Source organism: Coregonus clupeaformis, chromosome 28 (genome assembly GCF_020615455.1).
Source record: "Coregonus clupeaformis isolate EN_2021a chromosome 28, ASM2061545v1, whole genome shotgun sequence".
Classification (NCBI taxonomy): Eukaryota; Metazoa; Chordata; class Actinopteri; order Salmoniformes; family Salmonidae; genus Coregonus; species Coregonus clupeaformis.
The window spans coordinates 31,483,191-31,502,639 of NC_059219.1; the positions used below are offsets into that span (position 1 = coordinate 31,483,191).

The window sequence follows — 19,449 nt, forward strand, 5'->3', positions numbered from 1 at the left end:
GGTTTGTGCCTGGCTCCGGCCAATGATTGCTAACCAATTCCTCGTTAGCTCGAATGGAAATGTCCGTCTCTGACTGATTTGTATTTGTTGCGTGAAGGAGAGTTTGAGAGCAGGAACGTTAAATTGTACCCAGAATGGTTTCGTTGCAACAATAGTCGTTGATTAGTAAATCCAAATGTGTGAGGGTCAAATGGCTAGCTACCTAAAGCTATTGCTTCCTTTGTCCAAATTATATTTTGCACGAAATATTTGATAGCTAACGTTAGCTAGCTAGCTTCCCATTTAGCAAACAACCACTCACTTGGCCAGCGAAATTAACTAATTTGGTAGAACACTTAGCCGGCTAGCTAAACTATACATTATTGTTTAGCTAGCTATCCAGTCAATAGTAAGCGCCTTTCAACAATTCAGCTATTTGAGTCAAACCATGTCGTCCTTTGTTCCAGATGGAAGAAGACCGTTCCACCACCGACGCCTCCCAGCTAACGTTAGGGCTCTCTGGAGAATACATGTCAGGAGGATATGTACTCCAGTCTCAAGATGGTAAGGGACATCAGTTGATAAATTCAACCCTAATCGGGGAACCAGGTGTGGTTGTATCATGAATCGAATATCCCCCAATCAAAATGTACTGTAGCTAGGGTCATCACATTCTCTCAATCTCAATGCAACAGTGTCAGTACCTAATGCATACAGTCAATGATCCATGTTTTCCACGTAATAATGTGTGTGATGAAGATGATGGAGAGGAGAGTCTGAACGACCATGAGGACGGGGGCATGAAGGAGAACTTCCGGGAGCAGGACATCTACCTCCCCATCGCTAACGTGGCACGCATCATGAAGAATGGCATCCCACAGACCGGGAAGGTAACCATGGGGTGTGTGTGTGTGTGTGTGTGTGTGTGTATGTATGTGTAGGCTGTGTGAGAGCAAGACGTTTGTAGTATTCATTATTGCACACTGTGGTCCTCTGTAGCTCAGCTGGTAGAGCACGGCGCTTGTAACGCCAAGGTAGTGAGTTCGATCCCTGGGACCACCAATACACAAAAATGTATGCACGCATGACTGTAAGTCGCTTTGGATAAAAGCGTCTGCTAAATGGCATATTATTATTATTATTATTAGTAAAACGTTTAGTAACAGAAAACAAAAATGAGTGTTTCTTATTGGACAAGTACAGATAGTCCCTCCCTGTTTCAGTCCCCCCGAAACCAGCTCCTCATCCTATTCCTCTTTGTCCTAAATTGTGTGTCTCACAGATAGCGAAAGACGCCAAAGAGTGTGTGCAGGAGTGTGTCAGCGAGTTCATCAGCTTCATCACGTCGGAGGCCAGCGAGCGCTGCCACCAGGAGAAAAGGAAGACTATCAATGGAGAGGACATCCTGTTTGCCATGTCAACCCTGGGCTTCGACATGTACGTGGAGCCCCTCAAAATCTACCTGCAGAAGTTCAGAGAGGTATGACTAAACACACTTCTTCTCTTCTGACAATTAGTCTCACACAGTCACAAGTATCCATGAACAAACGCACAATCGCACATCACATGCTATTTCATCTCTCACAATACGTTGATGTTTCCTAGGCGATGAAGGGAGAGAAGGGAATCCCAGGTGTGTCGGTGGGAGAAGGCCTGGGGGAGGAGCTTACAGATGACAGCTTCAGTAAGTGGTTCAGAACAGTTCTCAATTTTGTCATCTCATACTAAAGTAGAGGCTTTACAGTCATGCATGCATACATATGTAAAGTGTATGCATGCATGACTAAGTCGCTTTGGATAAAAGCGTCTGCTAAATGGCATATTATATTCTTGTGCTGTGGACGGTTTTGTAACGTCCTCTTCCCTCCATTCCAGCTAATCAACTGCCAGCCGGAATAATAGCAGCCGACGGCCAACAGCAGAACGTCATGGTGTACACCACCTCATATCAACAGGTAAGTGACATCAGCAATTTGAACCAGAACTAGACCATTACCACATATCCATGACAGTTCTCTCCATTACCTCTGTTTGCTCCTGTAGATTCCTGGCGTGCAGCAGATCCAGTTCTCATGACGAGGCCTTGCTCCTGCTCTGACCGCGGCGGCCATCGACCGCACAGACACAGGCCTGGCGACCGTAGGCTAACCATAGGCTGAGTGTATGACCCCACCGTCAAAAGGTCAAAGGCAATCATCAGATGGACAGGAGGCCTTGGAGTTGGGCTGTTATGGGTGGGAGGGGATGTGGTGGTTGACACAACCCTGTCATGTAAATGTACAAGTCTGTTCTCTAAATGTAGTCATGAGGTGCCTCAAGGTTTAGAGTGCATCTTTGAACCAGTTTGGGATACTTTATTTTTAATGCTATTCAGACCAGATAGTTTGTTTTTGTACATTAATTGTTTTATGCAGGTTTGGGAGGGGAATTGTTTTTTTTTGCTCACTCTTTTTTTTTTACCTTGAGTAGAGGTGCCCTTAATGTCAGCTCTTTTCTAATTGGACAAACTAGTACCATGTGCTTTAATGTGACGTAAATCCTTTGAATAAAAATCCAAGTGACCCAATACCTTCTGGTTGTCATCGACATCTTTACACACATCTGAATAATTACACCAATTTTTTCATAGCTACTGTAATAACCAGGGGTGAAAGTAGATTTAATTTCTTCCTGGTATGGACTCATTGAATACTGTTTTAATCAATGACAATAAAACATAAGTTCCAAATTTCAGCCATGTAAAGGGTTAACTGTTCCAGGAAGAGAACCACACAGCAGTATCGGGTGGGGAGGAGCATTATTAACTCACTTTGCTGAACTGAAACTAAAGTAGAGAGACATATAGTACAGTATATTGTGTACAGGACCAAACTCTACAGCACTTCAAAAATCCCTTAAACAGCTACACGTTCAGACTATATGCAGAGTCTCCAAACCTTTGACACCAAGGACAGTGTTATCCACAAACATACTGTACAGGTGAGTAGAGATTAAGAAATATTAAATTGAAGATAAGCTTTACATTATTTACCGTTCACATTCCTTTTTATTTACACTGAACAAAAATATAAATGCAACATGTAAAGTGTTAGTCCCATGTTTCATGAGCTGAAATAAAAGATACCAGACATTTTCCATACGCACAAAAAGCTTATTTCTCTCAAATTCGGTGCACAAATTTGTTAACATCCATGTTAGTGAGCATTTCTCCTTTGCCAAGATAATCCATCCACATGACAGGTGTAGCATATCAAGAAGCTGATTAAACAGCATGATCATTACACAGGTGCACCTTGTGCTGGGGACAATAAAAAGCCACTCTAAAATGTGCAGTTTTGTCACAACACAATGCCACAGATGTCTCAAGTTTTGAGGGAGCATGCAATTGGCATGCTGACTGCAGGAATGTCCACCAGAGCTGTTGCCAGATAATTTAACGTTCATTTCTCTACCATAAGCCACCTCCGTCATTTTAAAGAATTTGGCAGTATGTCCAACCAGCCTCACAATCGCAGACCACGTGTATGGCGTCGTGTAGGCGAGTGGTTTGCTGATGTCAACATTGTGAACAGAATGCCCTATGGTGGAGGTGGGGTTATGGTATGGGCAGGCATAAGCTACGGACAACTAACACAATGGCATTTTACCGATGGCAATTTGAATGCACAGAGATACCTTGACGAGATTCTGAGGCCCATTGTTGTGCCATTCATCCGCCGCCTTCACCTCATGTTTCAGCATGATAATACACGGCCCCATGTCATAAGGATCTGTACACAATTCCTGGAAGCTGAAAATGTCCCAGTTCTTCCATGGCCTGCATACTCAACAGACATCCATTGAGCATGTTTGGGATGCTCTGGATCAACGTATACGACAGCGTGTTCCAGTTCCTGCCAATATCCAGCAACTTCGCACTGCCATTGAAGAGTGGCACAACATTCCACAGACCACAATCAACAGCCTGATTAACTCTATGCGAAGGAGATGTGTTGCGCTGCATGAGGCAAATGGTGGTCACACCAGATACTGACTGGTTTTCTGATCCTCACCCCTACCTTCATTTAAGGTATCTGTGACCAACAGATGCAGATCTGTATTCCCAGTCATGTGAAATCCATAGATTAGGGCCTAATGAATTTATTTCAATTGACTGATTTCCTTATATGAACTAACTGAAATTGTTGCATGTTGCATTTATATTTTTGTTCAATGTATATGTTAAACATTTTATACTTTGGTTATAGGACTTTTATATATGTTTTAACATCATGTATCAATATCAGTTACTATGATCCCATAAGGCAATGTTGACAACTCTAAAGCTGACTGATTCCAATAAATTGTTTATGGTTTCACCTTTGGTCTCTGTCTAGATATGGCCACCTCCAGCAGTCTCCTGTCTAAAGAGCAGTTCCTGTGCTCTATCTGTCTGGATGTGTTCACTGAGCCGGTCACCATTCCATGTGGACACAACTTCTGCAAGGCCTGTATCACAAAGTACTGGGATAGCATCGACCTGTTCCAGTGTCCAATGTGTAAAAAAACATTTGATAAGAGACCAGATCTGTTTGTCAATACTTTCATTTCTGAGATGGCTGCTCAGTTCAGGAAGTCATTTCAGGAGAAAGCTACCAGCAGCCCAGAACAATGTCCTGCTCAACCCCTAGATATTACCTGTGACTTCTGCACTGGGACGAAGCTCAAGGCCCTGAAGTCCTGTCTGGTGTGTCAGACCTCTTACTGTGAGACTCACCTGGAGCCTCATCAGAGAGTCGCAGCCTTAAAGAGACACAAGCTGATCAATCCTGTGGAGAACCTGGAAGACAGGATGTGTAAGAAGCACGACAGACTCCTGGAGCTGTTCTGTAGGAGGGACCAGACATGTCTTTGTGTCTTGTGCTTGAAAACAGACCACATGACTCATGACACTGTCCCTCTAGAGGAAGAGTATGGAGAGAAGATGGCTAAACTGGGGAAGACTGAGGCAGAAGTTCAGCAGATGATCCAGGAGAGACTGCAGAAGGTGAAGGAGATCAACGACTCAGTAGATCTAAGCAAGAGAGCGGCAGAGAAAGAGATATCAGACAGTATACAGGTCTTCACTGATCTGGTGCGCTCCATTGAGAGAAGCCAGGCGGAGCTCATTGAGGTGATTGAGGAGAAGCAGAAAGCAGCAGAGAGGCAGGCTGAAGGGCTCATTAAAGAGCTGGAGCAGGAAATCACTGAGCTAAAGAGGAGAAGCACTGAGCTGGAGCAGCTCTCACACACTGAGGACCACCTCCACCTCCTCCAGAGCATTCCATCCCTCTGCACCCCTCCACCCACCAAGGACTGGTCTGAGATCAGTGTTCACAGTGATCTGTGTATGGGGACTGTGAGGAGAGCTGTGTCTCAGCTGGAGGAGACACTGAATAAAGAGATGGAGAAGCTGCCTGAAGTCAAACTGAAGAGGATTCAGCAGTATGCAGTGGATGTGACTCTGGACCCTGATACAGCACATCCCAGTCTCATCCTTTCTGAAGATGGGAAACAAGTGAGACACGGAGGCACACGGCGTAATCTTCCATATAATCCAAAAAGGTTTGATAGAGCTTTATATGTCCTAGGAAATGAGGGCTTCTCCTCAGGGAGATTTTACTATGAGGTGAATGTTCAGGTGAAAACTATGTGGACTTTAGGAGTGGCCAGAGAGTCCATCAACAGGAAGATCACAAAGAGCCCATTAAATGGATGCTGGGCTGTGGTCCTGAGGGATGGGAGTAAGTACTCAGCCTGTACCTACTCCTGTGTCTGCTTATACCTCAGAGAGAAGCCCCAGAAGGTGGGGGTGTTTGTGGATTATGAGGAGGGTCAGGTCTCCTTTTATGATGTAGACGCCAGGTCTCATATCTACTCTTTCACTGGTTGCACCTTCACAGAGAAACTATATCCATTCCTTGGCCCTGGCAATGATAAAGGTGAAAACTCTGCCCCTCTGATAATCTCTCCTTTCAATCACACAGACTGAGTTCTAAACTGAACTAAATGACCAGTACATTTAGTAAATGTAGAATAATCATAATCTGTTGTCATACACCAGGGAGAATATTTAACTGTAATGTTATTACTGGTGGTGGTTGTTTGTGTCCACCAGCATTGTAAGATATAAGAACATCTCTCCAGGCTCATAATAAGGTAGGATTCATATCTGGGAGTTACATTTCGTAGGAATTTTTGATCATGAAATAATATAAGCAATATGTTTGTTTTTTAAGCTCATTTATTGTTTGCACTGTATATCTCTAATAACCTTTAATAAACTTGAATCCTGCATTTGGAATCATACAGTAGAAGCAAGAAATACTTGAGTCATTTTGATACAAATATCCTAGTCATCCAGTGGGAGTGGTTTCAGTCCGAGCCTGTCTCGGTATTGGTCCATGTATGGTCGAGCCGCCTCCCACACCTAGAGAAAGCCACGGGTGAGAAACATAAACAGAGAAGTTAATTTTTATCTGCCTCGTTATCAATTAGCTGGAACGATAAATATAATACTGAGATGGAGTAAGCATCTTGCCTTTTCCGCCCTGAGGAGTGTGTGAACAGCCTCAATGTCAGGACTCATTTGACGGTCACGATCCCAAGGCCTGATGGGAAATAAGAATAAACTGATGTGCTGTAGAACCCTCCACACACCTTTTCAGAACAACAACATTGGGCAGTACTCGAATCAGAGCTCCACATTCTCATGGTTCTTACCTGACAACAGAACGCACTAGCTCATGGACCTTCTCCAGAGGGGTAGTGGACTTGAGGGGGCGGAGAAACTCCAGGGCTTGACAGGCAGCGAGCAGCTCTATGGCCAGAACTGAAAAGCAGAGGCAGCGATGCCTTTTTATTCTCAGGGTTAACTCTGAAGGCATGCTGTTTGATGGGATGAGCATTTCACACATTAGTGCCATGTGACTGTATGGTAGGAGTTACCTTGCTCTACGTGTTCCACCACCCTCAGGGCCTTCCTAGCGGCCCAGCCCCCCATGGAGACGTGGTCCTCAGTGGCTGCGCTGGTGGACAGGGAGTCCACGGAGGATGGGTGGCACAACACCTTATTCTCAGATACTGTACGGGAGCAGACACAGACACACGCTAACGTTTTCGATATGCACAAACACACACTAAAACACGCACACAAAAGCACAGAGACCTACCAAGGGCGGCAGCAGTGCAGTGTGCAATCATGAAGCCAGAGTTGAGGCCTCCGTCTTGGACCAGGAAGGCAGGCAGCTCACTGAGGGAGGGGTTGACCAGCCTCTCTGTCCTCCTCTCGCTCATACTGGCCAGCTCATGGACCCCGATGGCCAGGTAGTCTAGAGCCTGGGGGAGAGAGAGGGTTAGCCTGGTCCCAGATCAGTTTGTATTGCCTTTCCAACTCCTATGATCATTGGTAAGGCAGTACGAACATATCTAGGACCAGGCTAGGAAAGAGGGGGAACAGAGTTGTTTATTGAATGGAGTGAATCTGTTTGTCGGTGACTCTACCTTGGCTGGGTATTCTCCATGGAAATTACCCCCAGAGATGGTCTCACCTCGCTCTGCAAAAACCAGCTGGACGAGAGTTAAGGTTTTATATCTGGGACAACATTATGAGTCTCTAATAAAAGCTGTATACAGGAAGCCAAAACCCATATGGGCTAGTCCAAGGGCTCCTCCTTGTGGTGAACTTATATAATCACTGGGGGACTAAAAGGAGATCAAAGAAAGAGATGATGTCTTCAAGTAAATATAACAATGTAACTCAGTGGGAGGATACAGGGTTGTCAGTGGCACTGTTGAGCTCAGTGGAGAGGATGTTCTTCACGAAGGCTATGGTGTCGTTAGCCACCCCATGAACCTAAAAGAGAGGAGAGAGAGTCAAAAATAAACACCGGTACTAGGGTTAGTTCACTCCAGCCCCTCACTGCACGGGTACAAAGATTTGCAACACACCCACACACACTCTACCTGTGGGATACAGCGGAGGGTGTATGCATCCTGGACACGGTCACATGTCCTATGACTCTCTACAGGAAAACACAACAAAGGAAGTCAGAGACAGGAAATGACCAAACAGCACTGTTAAGGTTTCCACCAAATGACTAAACGTCTATATTTGGACAGAAAATGATAACAAGGACAATAATTGAGTGTGTGTGTTTCTGTGTGCGTGTGTTTCGCCTGCCTGACTTTACCAGAGATCTGGGAGGGGAAGACTTCAGAGTGGAGTAGAGAGCGGAGTCTCAGAGCCACCTCTATCTGACCAGGGTGTGGCCTCACTGCATGGATGTCTGGAAGGGCAGAACAGACCAGTACACAATGGAATGGAACGGTTCACTTCTTATTGCATCAAAGCTCCAACAGTGAATTCACTATATGTGTGTGTGTGTGTGTGTGTCTGACCGCTGTGGAAGGCCTTGGTGGTGCCCCTCAGGGCCTCCAGGCTGAGGGCAGCGATGATGTCAGCCTGCCTGGCCACGCCCACAGCTCTCTCCACTGCCTCCGCCGCCAGAGATGACATCATCTGAGTCCCGTTAATCAGACCAATGCCCTGCACGATAAAACACTTATCATTACTTGATCTTCAATGACACCACTATCTACTGCTATTATATCCCAGATATGATATCGTCTAACCCCAGTTATCAATAATCAGTATACAAGACTACTTAATCAATGCCTGATAGAAAAACCAACAAATAGTCAAACCAAGAGAGTTCCTATTACCACATCTCTAGCACTGTACCTCTTTTGGCTTCAGTACCAAAGGTGTGAGTCCATGACACTCCAGTACCTGGAAAAGGAGGAAAGAAAGAATAAAGGAGAGGTGAAAGAAAGACAGACAGACAGGAAACGAGTTAGGGGCTGTCATTTATACATTTTATCTAACAAAAACATCTTGGTTCTCTGAGGTGTGTCTTTGGGTTGAGAGAGAGGCATTGTGGGTAGCCCAACTGTTTTGGCGTGGTCCCAGCCGCGTTGAGGCGACCACATCCTGCCCTCTCCCATAAGACCCAGGGTGAGGTGGGCCAGGGGGGCCAGGTCTCCACTAGCCCCCACCGTCCCCTTCTCTGGCACCAACGACAGGCAGGAGGCTGGGAGAGTAGAGCGAGATATCCGTCACACGCACACACGCATGTACGCGCACACACAAACAAATGCATGCATGAACGAATGAATAGATTAATTAATGACATTTTATTTTCGTGTTAAATCACCAGTTAGGGATGAATTGACACAAACAAACAATGCATGATACAACATTACAATGATTCACAGTGATAATTATTCCGATGTTCTGCGCAGTGTGCACCACATGTGTACTCGCTCGCACACACACACGCATGTGCCCAGATACACTCACACACACACAGTCACACAGATACACACAAGCACAATGTACCTGGACAGGACATGCATACACACACTCACACACGTGCACATGCACAAACACACCCACAGACACAGAGTTCACGCTTGGCTTTAGTAAGTCAAAATGTTGAATCAGAATTTCAATTCATGTTGTTATTGTAGACTGGGTTTACCATTGAAGGCTTTGACCATAGCCTGGACCGTTTCCATGGAGACGCCACTGTACCCTTTGGCCAGAACGTTGATCCTCAGAGCCAGTAGCATACGGGTCCTCTCTATACTCAATGGGGTGCCCACTCCTACACAAACACACACACACACACACACACACATCGAAAAGTATTTCAATATGAGCACCAGGGGTGCAATTTAGTCAAGGATAGGCCTGATCTGTCCCTTGGAAATAAAGGTATTATAATGACATATAGTCGGTTTCTATAAGCATGGTAACCCACCAGCACTATGAGATCGAATCAGATTCGCCTGTAGTTCCCTAAAGACAAAGAAAACACACAGTCAATAAATGATTCTGACAGTTAGTGATTGACAAACAGATCTAGCGCACAATGTTTATTCAGATGGGAAAATACTTGTTCTTCCCAGCTAGTTAATAAACAACTTACATGAGTTTATCCTTCGGAATGAGTGTATGGGCAAATTTCCCAAACCCTGTGTTGACGCCATAGACAACTACAGGGGAAAAAACACACATTGATATACATTGACATATAAACACATGTAGAATCACACATTATATTAATCTATAGCTATATGTTATATTAATCTATGATCTCCCATACCTCGGTTTTCTTTTATGATGGTTTCTATCACTTCTCTGGCTTCATTGACTTTCCCTTCAGCCTCGCAGGTCAGCTGGGTGACAAAACAGAGGAGTTCAAATGTTAACCGACAGCAGTCCGCCAGCACAGCTGATAACGTTCTGATTGGACTATGCTGGAGCATGGTCTTCTTTAAATCATACCTTGATGTTGAACAGGCCTTTCCCCAAACGGACCAGATCAGCTGTGGTCAGACTGTTACCATCCAGAGAGAGGTACTGGAACGCAACAAGACACACAGACAGACAACGTCAATGACAGACAGACAGACACACATCAATGTAGTCAGCAGTTACACAGGGTTACGTTGTGGGAAATGTGTCAAATATGATTTGCTTTTCCATGACCATTGAATTATGTCCCTCCAAGTCTCCCATCCTTTTCTCTCCACCCCCTTATTTATGCCATTGAATATAATATTGTTCAAGCAGTGGATAATAACAAAATGCAGATAGTCACCTTTTTGGGATCTTGACACTGGTGTTTCCCAATGGCAGTTTCTTCCTTACTGACGTTGATAAAGTCGTTGTGCTCCAGAACATTCATTATGAGAGAGAGAACAACAATCAGAGAGAGAGAGAGAGAGAGGGACACAATCAGAGAGCGGTAAAGACAGGTAGCTACTGTGTGACAATGACAGAGACAATTCTTTATAAAGCCAGGGGAAAGGATCAATTTCATTCATTAACTGGTCTACCCACCACAGAGCTGGTTGCAACAGGTGGGCTTGTGCCTGGTCGTTACTCTACGTCCGATTAAAAATGTAAGACCAACTTGTGTTTAACGTGTAACTGGTGCAACCAGCCCCTGTACATTAACAGTTCTGTCTCACATTAACACCTGTCTTGGTCCCCAGTCAGTGTACACCTATGTTTACTGGAGAAGGGTAACAGTTGTGTGGGATATTCTTGTACATAAGTGTCTACACCTATATATATTTAATTTTTAAAAACCTGCACCCAATATTCAATAAAATTACAATAAAACACAATATCAAATTAAAGTGTCAAGACTTACTCAACTTTCTTTTAACAAGAGTCCTTCACCACTCTGCCTCCTCATTTGATGCTGCAGATTAATCAGCTCCCTCTTTATACTGCATCTTATTGATGAAATGGAATGAATGGAAAAAGGTCAGCTTCACAGTCAAGTTCCATGCAAAGCCTACCCAACCCTCATTCTAGGACTGTGGAATTGTACGTATACTATTCCCAGGCACCAAACAGATTGTGTCCAGTAAAGGGAGGCAATTGTCATTTGGAATGTGTGACCCACCAAGTTAGTCATAACAGTCATGATCCATAACAGTCTGATATGATAAAGATGGAATGGATCCATAATACATTTGATTATTTCATGCATTGGATAATCATTCATGCAAATACTCTGAATGTAGACCATTCAAAAGTATGCAAAAACACGTAGATCTGTCTGTAAAGACAGACAGGTAGACTTCAGTGTACTTGTTTGTACTGAAACTACAAATGTAGTGGAGTAAGCAGCTGATTTGTCATGTGTGTCCATAGAAATAGGGTGGAACTGTGTTGAATAATGATAAAAAATGTGGGATCATTCAGCTGTCAGTTAGTGGGGGTCTGACTCTTTCTGTTAAAATCACTTTCTGAGAAAGCAACGAAGGAGAGCAACTTTCGAATAGATTAGAAAAGAAGCGAAAAGCTTCCATTCCAAGATAACTTCTGAGCTGTATTGCATAGCACAGCTTTCATTCAAGATGTTCAAAATGTCAGTGTGTTTAAGGCACTTGAACACTTGCAGCCCACACTTGAGTCAAAGCCCAATTAAAGGAGATGTATGAGAGAAATCTCTCATCTTGGGGTTGACCATAACAGCCATTGATCAGGGTTAGAAGAAAAAGCAGATACGGCTAGCCTGCAGTGTGGGGTAACCGTGACTGCAGACATATCTATGGGATGGTATCTATGGGATGGTATCCATGGGATGGTATCTATGGGATGGTATATATGGGATAGTATCTATGGCATGGTATCTATGGGATGGTATCCAGGCAGAGTGGTAGTAGGGTGAAGTGTAGTGGCACTCTGGCCAGATAATAGACTACTGCAGAATTCCAGAGACAACATTCCAGCAGCAGAGAACGGTCAATTAGAGTGAGAACGGGAGCCGGAGCAAGGCACGGAGATACCAGGGACAGGCAGGCAGCATGCCTGCCTGTCTGAAGATAGAAAAGAAAATGTGCACCTTATAGATACACACACAAAGAGAAAACCTTCAGGTCATAGGAACATCTTGTGTGGGAAGACTAAGCCTATTATCCCTCTAAGGGTTCGGACACACCAATAGCATTTGCTGGCCCAGAGTACTTAGCACTTCTGAACCTAATTTGAGAACAGAGTGCGCACCAAATTTACATATAGAATCACGTGAAAAATGAGGGTGGTCCCTAAAACACAGCGCGCTGAACGATCGGCAGACGAACGCTAGATCCACGTGTGCGAGCCTTAACATACAATTAAGAGTACATAAACAATCTCCAATCCCACACAGGACAGTTTGTTCACTATCAGCTCAGGGCCATTGCTCTGGGTGTTACTAAACACTGGGACCACCACAGCTCCATCCATAGCAGACCACCCTATCTGAGGTGCTGCCCTACACTAACCATTCCTCTGACCTCCCATCCCCCACGGACTCCACTGTCTCTGTCTGAGCTCATACATCATCATGATTTGCAGGCTGATGGGTTAAAACCACAAACAACCGTACAGCCGTCTCTGATAAGGTATGAGGGAGGTGATGGGTGAGGAATGCATGTGGTAGGGCAAGGGGCAGGGGGAGATGGGAGGTTAGGTTAAACCGGAGAAGATCAATGCCAGGGCCAGGGTTATCCTCCATGAGGAATGTCAGGAACAACAGGAGGACGGGGGAACGAGACAGGGAAGGAGAGAGAGGAGAGGGGGAGGAAAAGAGGGAGAGCATGTAAGAGAGAGAGACGGGGGGGGGGAGCGGAGTGAGCAATGGTTGGTGTGTACGCATGAGAGGAAGAGAGTGAAAGAAAGAGAGAAAGTGTGTGAGAAAGTTAAAGGGATTTGAGCTGGTCTGTCCTCATGTTTGGTTGAGTAGTGTACACAGGGCTGAGGGGACAGAGCTGTGCACCTGTCAGCTGGAGAGGAGAGGAGAGGAGAGGAGAGGAGAGGAGAGGAGAGGAGAGGAGAGGAGAGGAGAGGAGAGGAGAGGAGAGGAGAGGAGAGGAGAGGAGAGGAGAGGAGAGGAGAGGAGCGGAGCGGAGCGGAGAGGAGAGGAGAGGAGATGACAGACATTCCTTCACCACCGCTGCCATTCCTTAGCCATGCACCCAGCCCTGAGGCACTAACACACAGATAGCCAACCTTAGCAAGCGCCATAGCTACTAGAGATGGCTATAGCTGAAACAGTCTGGTGATATGACATCATGACTATAAGTATGACTATAGTCTTCTATAGTGACCATGACTTCCTATGAATGACGCTAACATGACAGTGTTCCAAATCTTTCTGCGGTCATCTCCCCCCAGGGCTGCAGTGGCTCAGCCAGTCTTACCTTGGGTCCCAGATTGGAAGTGGTCTCTGTCAAGCACACTCCCCATTTCCTTCTATAGAAACGTGGGATCGCCCCTCGCTTTTCCTCGGGAAGCTCCCGTTGGCCACTTCCTGTGCCGCTCCCAGTCTGTGAATAAACAGAACATTTCTGTGTCTGCGTGTCTCACAACACTGCTTATACACACACACACATACACACCCTGACCCCTTTGCCATGTCTCCTCTCTGTGTCTGAGGAATTATATTCTGCATATCCACCTTTCAAACACACACATGCACCAACCTCCACCCTTTCCCTTTCCCCTTTTTCTCCAGCTTCTCCCCTCTTTACAAAACTACATCCATCCCATCCATCACACACCAGGAAGACTAGTCCAGGCCTCTCCCCAAGACACATCCAGAGACTGCTCCCGAGTAGCCTCTCCTCCACAATCTCAACCCAGAAAGGGAGCTTCATTGACAGGTTGAGTCAAATGGAGGCCTGGTGTAGATCTGGCTGTCCTGTTCACTATCTGTAGTGTCAGTGGTGATGTTCGCATACAGTAGCACCTCCAGATAAGCCCTGGGGCTGTAGGGGTCATCTATCAGTTTGACCCCTGGTGTCACTGATACTTCCTCAGCTTTGATACAGTGCCTTGCAAAAGTATTCATCCCCCTTGGCGTTTTTCCTATTTTGTTGCATTACAACCTGTAATTTAAATTGATTTTTATTTGGATTTCTTGTAATGGACATACACAAAATGAAAAAAATAATTTGTTTCAAAGAATTCTAAAGAATAAATAACGGAAAAGTGGTGCGTGCATATCTATTCACCCCCTTTGCTATGAAGCCCCTAAATAAGATCTGGTGCAACCAATTACCTTCAGAAGTCACATAATTCATTAAATAAAGTCCACCTGTGTGCAATCTAAGTGTCACATGATCTGTCACATGATCTCAGTATATATACACCTGTTCTGAAAGGCCCCAGAGTCTGCAACACCACTAAGCAAGGAGCGCCACCAAGCAAGTGGCACCATTAATACCAAGGAGCTCTCCAAACAGGTCAGGGACAAAGTTGTGGAGAAGTACAGATCAGGTTTGGGTTATAAACTTTGAACATCCCACGGAGCACCATTAAATCCATTATTAAAAAATTGAAAGAATATGGCACCACAACAAACCTGCCAAGAGAGGGCTGCCCACCAAAACTCACGGACCAGGCAAGGAGGGCATTAATCAGAGAGGCAACAAAGAGACCAAAGATAACCCTGAAGGAGCTGCAAAGCTCCACAGCGGAGATTAGAGTATCTGTCCATAGGCCCACTTTAAGCCGTACACTCCACAGAGCTGGGCTTTATGGAAGAGTGGCCATAAAAAAGCCATTGCTTAAAGGAAAAATTAGCAAACACGTTTGGTGTTTGCCAAAAGGCATGTGGGAGACTCCCCAAACATATGGAAGAAGGTACTCTGGTCAGATGAGACTAAAATTGAGCTTTTTGGCCATCAAGGAAAGCGCTATGTCTGGCGCAAACCCAACACCTCTCATCACCCCGAGAACACCATCCCCACAGTGAAGCATGGTAGTGGCAGCATCATGCTGTGGGGATGTATTTCATCGGCAGGGACTGGGAAACTGGTCAGAATTGAAGGAATGATGGATGGCGCTAAATATAGGGAAATTGTTGAGGGAAACCTGTTTCAGTCTTCCAGAGATTTGAGACTGGGACGGAGGTTCACCTTCTAGCCGGACAATGACCTTCAGCATTCTGCTAAAGCAACACGAGTGGTTTAAGGGGAAACATTTAAATGTCTTGGAATGGCCTAGTCAAAGGCCAGATCTCAATCCAATTGAGAATCTGTAGAATGACTTAAAGATTGCTGTACACCAGCGGAACCCATCCAACTTGAAGGAGCTGGAGCAGTTTTGCCTTGAAGAATGGACAAAAATCCCAGTGGCTAGATGTGCCAAGCTTATAGAGACATACCCCAAGAGACTTGCAGCTGTAATTGCTGCAAAAGGTGGTTCTACAAAGTATTGACTTTGGGGGGGGGTGAATAGTTATGCACGCTCAAGTTCTGTTTTTTTGTCTTATTTCTTGTTTGTTTCACAATAAAAAATATTTTGCATCTTCAAAGTGGTAGGCATGTTGTGTAAATCAAATGATACAAACCCCCCCAAAATCAATTTAATTCCAGGTTGTAAGGCAACAAAATAGGAAAAATGCGAAGGGGGGTGAATAGTTTCGCAAGCCACTGTAGCTTCCTCTCAGACCCCAGGTCTGGGGACTGTTCCATGGGGCCCACAAAGACATCAACCACCACCAAACATCTAACCCACCTCCTCATCCCCAGATACCAACCCTTCACCCCTCCTCTCGTCACCTGGGTCATATCCTTCCCTCCATCCCCCCGCCTGATAGAGGTGAGGAGAAGGAGAGGAGGGTGAGCTACATAACGTTCAATAGTTAGAAATCAGCTAAAAGTATTTGCTGAAAAAACTCTCTCTCTCTCTCTCTCACACACACACGTACGGTACATGAGCATGTACACACACACACACAGAGAGAGAGAGATCAGGAGCGGCTCCGGTTGGTACCAGGCTTCTGATAAGGAGGTGTGGAGTGTTCTGTGTCCTGTCACTGAGCCTACAGTGTACATCCTCCACACAACTACACTACGAGCTCAAACACACACACATACACTTTAACTGAAACTATCGCCGACAGACACGGCTGCCCTGTTTCTATTTCATGATTTGAAATTGATTGGAGAATACAGTGTGTAAGTAAAGAAGGTGACTCCTTTAGTAAAGAAAGTTGGAAACTTCTCTTTTTTCATTTACATACTTTATATTGCTTGCAATCCTTCAGCTATATGTAAACTAAATATGTAACCTCCTGGATGAAGCACCAGCAGCTTTTTGTACTTAGAAAGGCAGATACACACAGAAGAGTTACACAATGGAGCACAAATGCCAAGCCAAAAAGGACATGTTTTGTGGTTCAAAGAGAAGGGTGTGTGTTGCATAAAAGGTTGTGTTTGATGTGTTGCGGATATTTTCACAAATCGTTACATTCGTGTGTCAGGGTATCTCCCCCTCCATACCAGCCCAGCTCTCCCCCTGACCTGCTCAGGGTGGAGTGGAGGTGGAATACTTTTCGGAGTACGTAGGCCTCAGATGTTGTCTCCCCACAGGGCTCTGGCATTCATCTACCCATGGAAGGAGGGGGGGGGAAACCCTATTTACCCCTGGAGAGAAAAATGAAAAACCAACAGTGAATGATGTACTAAAGCTAAACTTCTTCCTACACATACCTCAATCTCCCTGATGTTACCGCAGCAGAGGACACAGTGCCCAATTACAGACTGAAATTCCTGTACTTGAAGCCTTCATCAAGTCTGATTGTTTGAGCACCTTCTTTGTTTTCTTAAAGTAAATTAGGGGGGAGTTCCATCACTTTAGGATTGGAGACATCCTAATGGAAATTGAATAGTGAAACATGTTGATGGAGAAGCAACCAAATGAACCCATTGTTGTTATGCACCTAATCTCTGTCAGTGTTTTAAAATGATCTCAGTGTATGGGCTGATTTATTTCATTTCTATCACCAGTGGATACGCTGTGGTAGTCAGTAACTGAATCAATGTTTTGTTTACTTAGTAAACCTGGGCAACAGTGTCCACCACAACAGCCCATATCCACATGGTTCTACCAGGATCATTGACCTTCAATAAACTCAGATGTAACTAATACCTGCCATAAATGTCCTGATAAACGACTCTGTGGTTCCATACATGGAATTCATCATATAAAGGAGGACATGTCCTTCAACTTTCTGTGTTTAGCACCATGTGAGTCCAATGAGGGGACTCACATGGTAGGGGTGTATGAGGGGAGCACTGTGGTTAAGTGGGGGGGTTGTGACGTGGGAGATATTAATGTAGGTGAGGTAAGTGAGAGAGAGACCTAGAGGCACCTCCCACGGTGTCTCCTTGAAGAGACCGAGGTCTAGGAAGATGAAGGGATGTGTAGGGGATGAGGAGGAACGTATGGGGGATGTAGGTGTAGGGGGATGTAGGTGTAAGTCAGACTTAGGGAGTTGTTGGGGCGTGGGCAAGGGGGTGTGAGGAGAGAACGCGTGCACACATTCCAGGCATGCCCGCTCCATTGTAGGAGGCTAATGAGGCGGGTGAGCGAGCGAGCACTGCTCCGGGGCGAGAGACACAAAACCCTCGGAACGCCGCCCTGCACGGAGTCACTGAGCTAACAGGAGAGGAATTCCAAACGCTGGACATGAGAAAGCATGGCACAGAGCCAGCAGATCGCTCTCTCTCACACACACACTCATACAACTCATTGTGGTTAAGTAATCATGTCTTTAGAACGTGTATGAGTTCACAGCAACTGGGTGGACACTATCCCAGGGTCGACCTCCCCTTTGTGACATAGAGATAGATGGTGGTAAACAACAATCACACACATCACCTGGGACAGACACACAGTCACATGGCTAATCTGCCAAACTGACACTGATCTCTGAGAAGTTTTACAGCACAGATTTTTGTTTCACTTTATTCTAGTTTTAGAATAAGTTATACATTTGAGTAGGTTTTGTATGACATCTGAAATACTATTTCTATAATGCACCATCAATAGGAGTGGCCAAATAAAACATAAATAGATCATGACAGCTTTAATAAACAAAGCCGAAATCAATGTATAAAACTGTCCATTGGTGCTCACAGTCCTGGGCAACTTGGCACTGAAGGGAGCTGAGATACAAAAATGACAGTTCATGGTTACATGACAGCTCAGTCAGCAGCCCCACCCTGATACCCCTCCCAGCCCTGTGTCTGGCCAGCCTGGTGAGGTGAGGTGCAGCATCAGCCCTCAGTCAGATGAGGGTAATGGAGGGTGTAATGTTTGAGGAGTGTAGAGAATCCCTAACACCAACACAGCATTCCTCTGACCAGATGCTGGTATTAAGGAAGATTGGTGGCCGTCACACACCACCTCGCTGGCTCCCTCACACATACACAAGCGCTCATAGATTCGTACACATGTAAAAACACTTGTCGACTCTCTCTGCCACACGCACACACAGTCAATCACAAACGAACAAGGGCACACACAGCGTGCATGTACACCACTCCACACTCATAAACTACACTAAACTCTTAACTGTTCTTTCAATCAAATAAGTTGTATATTGAAGGTAAATTAATAACCCACGCTGACATGAACCATGGGAGGGTGTACCATTAACATAGCTTTGAAAGCTCCACATCTAAACAGCTTTATTAATGAACGCCCAGGAAATCCTCCACACCCCTGATCTTATCTCCACTATTTTCCCCCTAATTTCCTATCACCAGACCAGCCACTGGATCTTACATCTTTCAAAGATACATGCATTACAAATAGGGATTGATGTAGAAGTTATTCAAGATATTCATTCAATATTGTCTAACACAAGAAGCTGCCAGTTGAGGCAAATCAAGTGTTTTTGCAACAAACAAAAAACATTCACTTTTGGATCCAAATGTCTTTGACTGACTGATCTTTGAAGAGGGCGTAACAAAAGTGCTTTCAAAGCTATTCCAGGAAAGCCTGTGAATTCCCGTTGCCATGGCTCTGAGTGGAATTAACTCAGCTCTCTCCTTAGCGTCAAACAGCCTGGCTTGGACCCCCAAATCCAAACA

General features: G+C 45.1%; 3 protein-coding genes across 5 annotated transcripts in view; 2 read left to right on the forward strand and 1 right to left on the reverse strand.

The window, feature by feature from the left end:
* Positions 1–2,547, forward strand: part of LOC123480977 (nuclear transcription factor Y subunit beta-like) — a 2,663-nt gene extending 116 nt beyond the window's left edge. The window contains exons 1-7 of one of the 3 annotated variants that reach the window (XM_045208437.1): positions 1–61; positions 447–543; positions 739–869; positions 1,262–1,459; positions 1,585–1,663; positions 1,855–1,934; positions 2,023–2,547. The exon at positions 1–61 is cut by the window's left edge and continues 107 nt beyond it. In XM_045208437.1, coding sequence (XP_045064372.1) covers positions 23–61; positions 447–543; positions 739–869; positions 1,262–1,459; positions 1,585–1,663; positions 1,855–1,934; positions 2,023–2,055 — 657 coding nt within the window. In that variant the 5' untranslated portion in view covers positions 1–22 and the 3' untranslated portion in view covers positions 2,056–2,547. The remainder of the gene's footprint in view (positions 62–446; positions 544–738; positions 870–1,261; positions 1,460–1,584; positions 1,664–1,854; positions 1,935–2,022) is intronic. The other 2 variants (XM_045208438.1, XM_045208439.1) reach the window with 2 other exon arrangements.
* A 286-nt stretch (positions 2,548–2,833) lies between these two features.
* Positions 2,834–6,298, forward strand: LOC123482159 (E3 ubiquitin-protein ligase TRIM39-like). Its single transcript, XM_045208880.1, has 2 exons — positions 2,834–2,958; positions 4,356–6,298. The coding sequence occupies exon 2, from the start codon at positions 4,358–4,360 to the stop codon at positions 5,987–5,989; it is 1,632 nt and encodes a 543-aa protein (XP_045064815.1). The 5' UTR covers positions 2,834–2,958; positions 4,356–4,357; the 3' UTR covers positions 5,990–6,298.
* On the reverse strand, positions 6,224–13,875 carry LOC121543560 (histidine ammonia-lyase). The gene is made up of 19 exons (XM_045208879.1): positions 13,765–13,875; positions 10,665–11,307; positions 10,349–10,423; positions 10,167–10,239; positions 9,990–10,056; positions 9,822–9,859; positions 9,540–9,665; positions 8,950–9,089; positions 8,741–8,788; positions 8,398–8,545; positions 8,190–8,285; positions 7,963–8,021; positions 7,772–7,852; positions 7,501–7,566; positions 7,170–7,335; positions 6,946–7,080; positions 6,721–6,829; positions 6,539–6,608; positions 6,224–6,427 (listed from the first exon to the last, which is right to left on the reverse strand). Exons 2-19 carry the CDS (start codon positions 10,884–10,886, stop codon positions 6,350–6,352), a joined length of 1,797 nt encoding a protein of 598 aa, XP_045064814.1. The 5' UTR covers positions 10,887–11,307; positions 13,765–13,875; the 3' UTR covers positions 6,224–6,349.
* Positions 13,876–19,449: the final 5,574 nt, after the last annotated feature.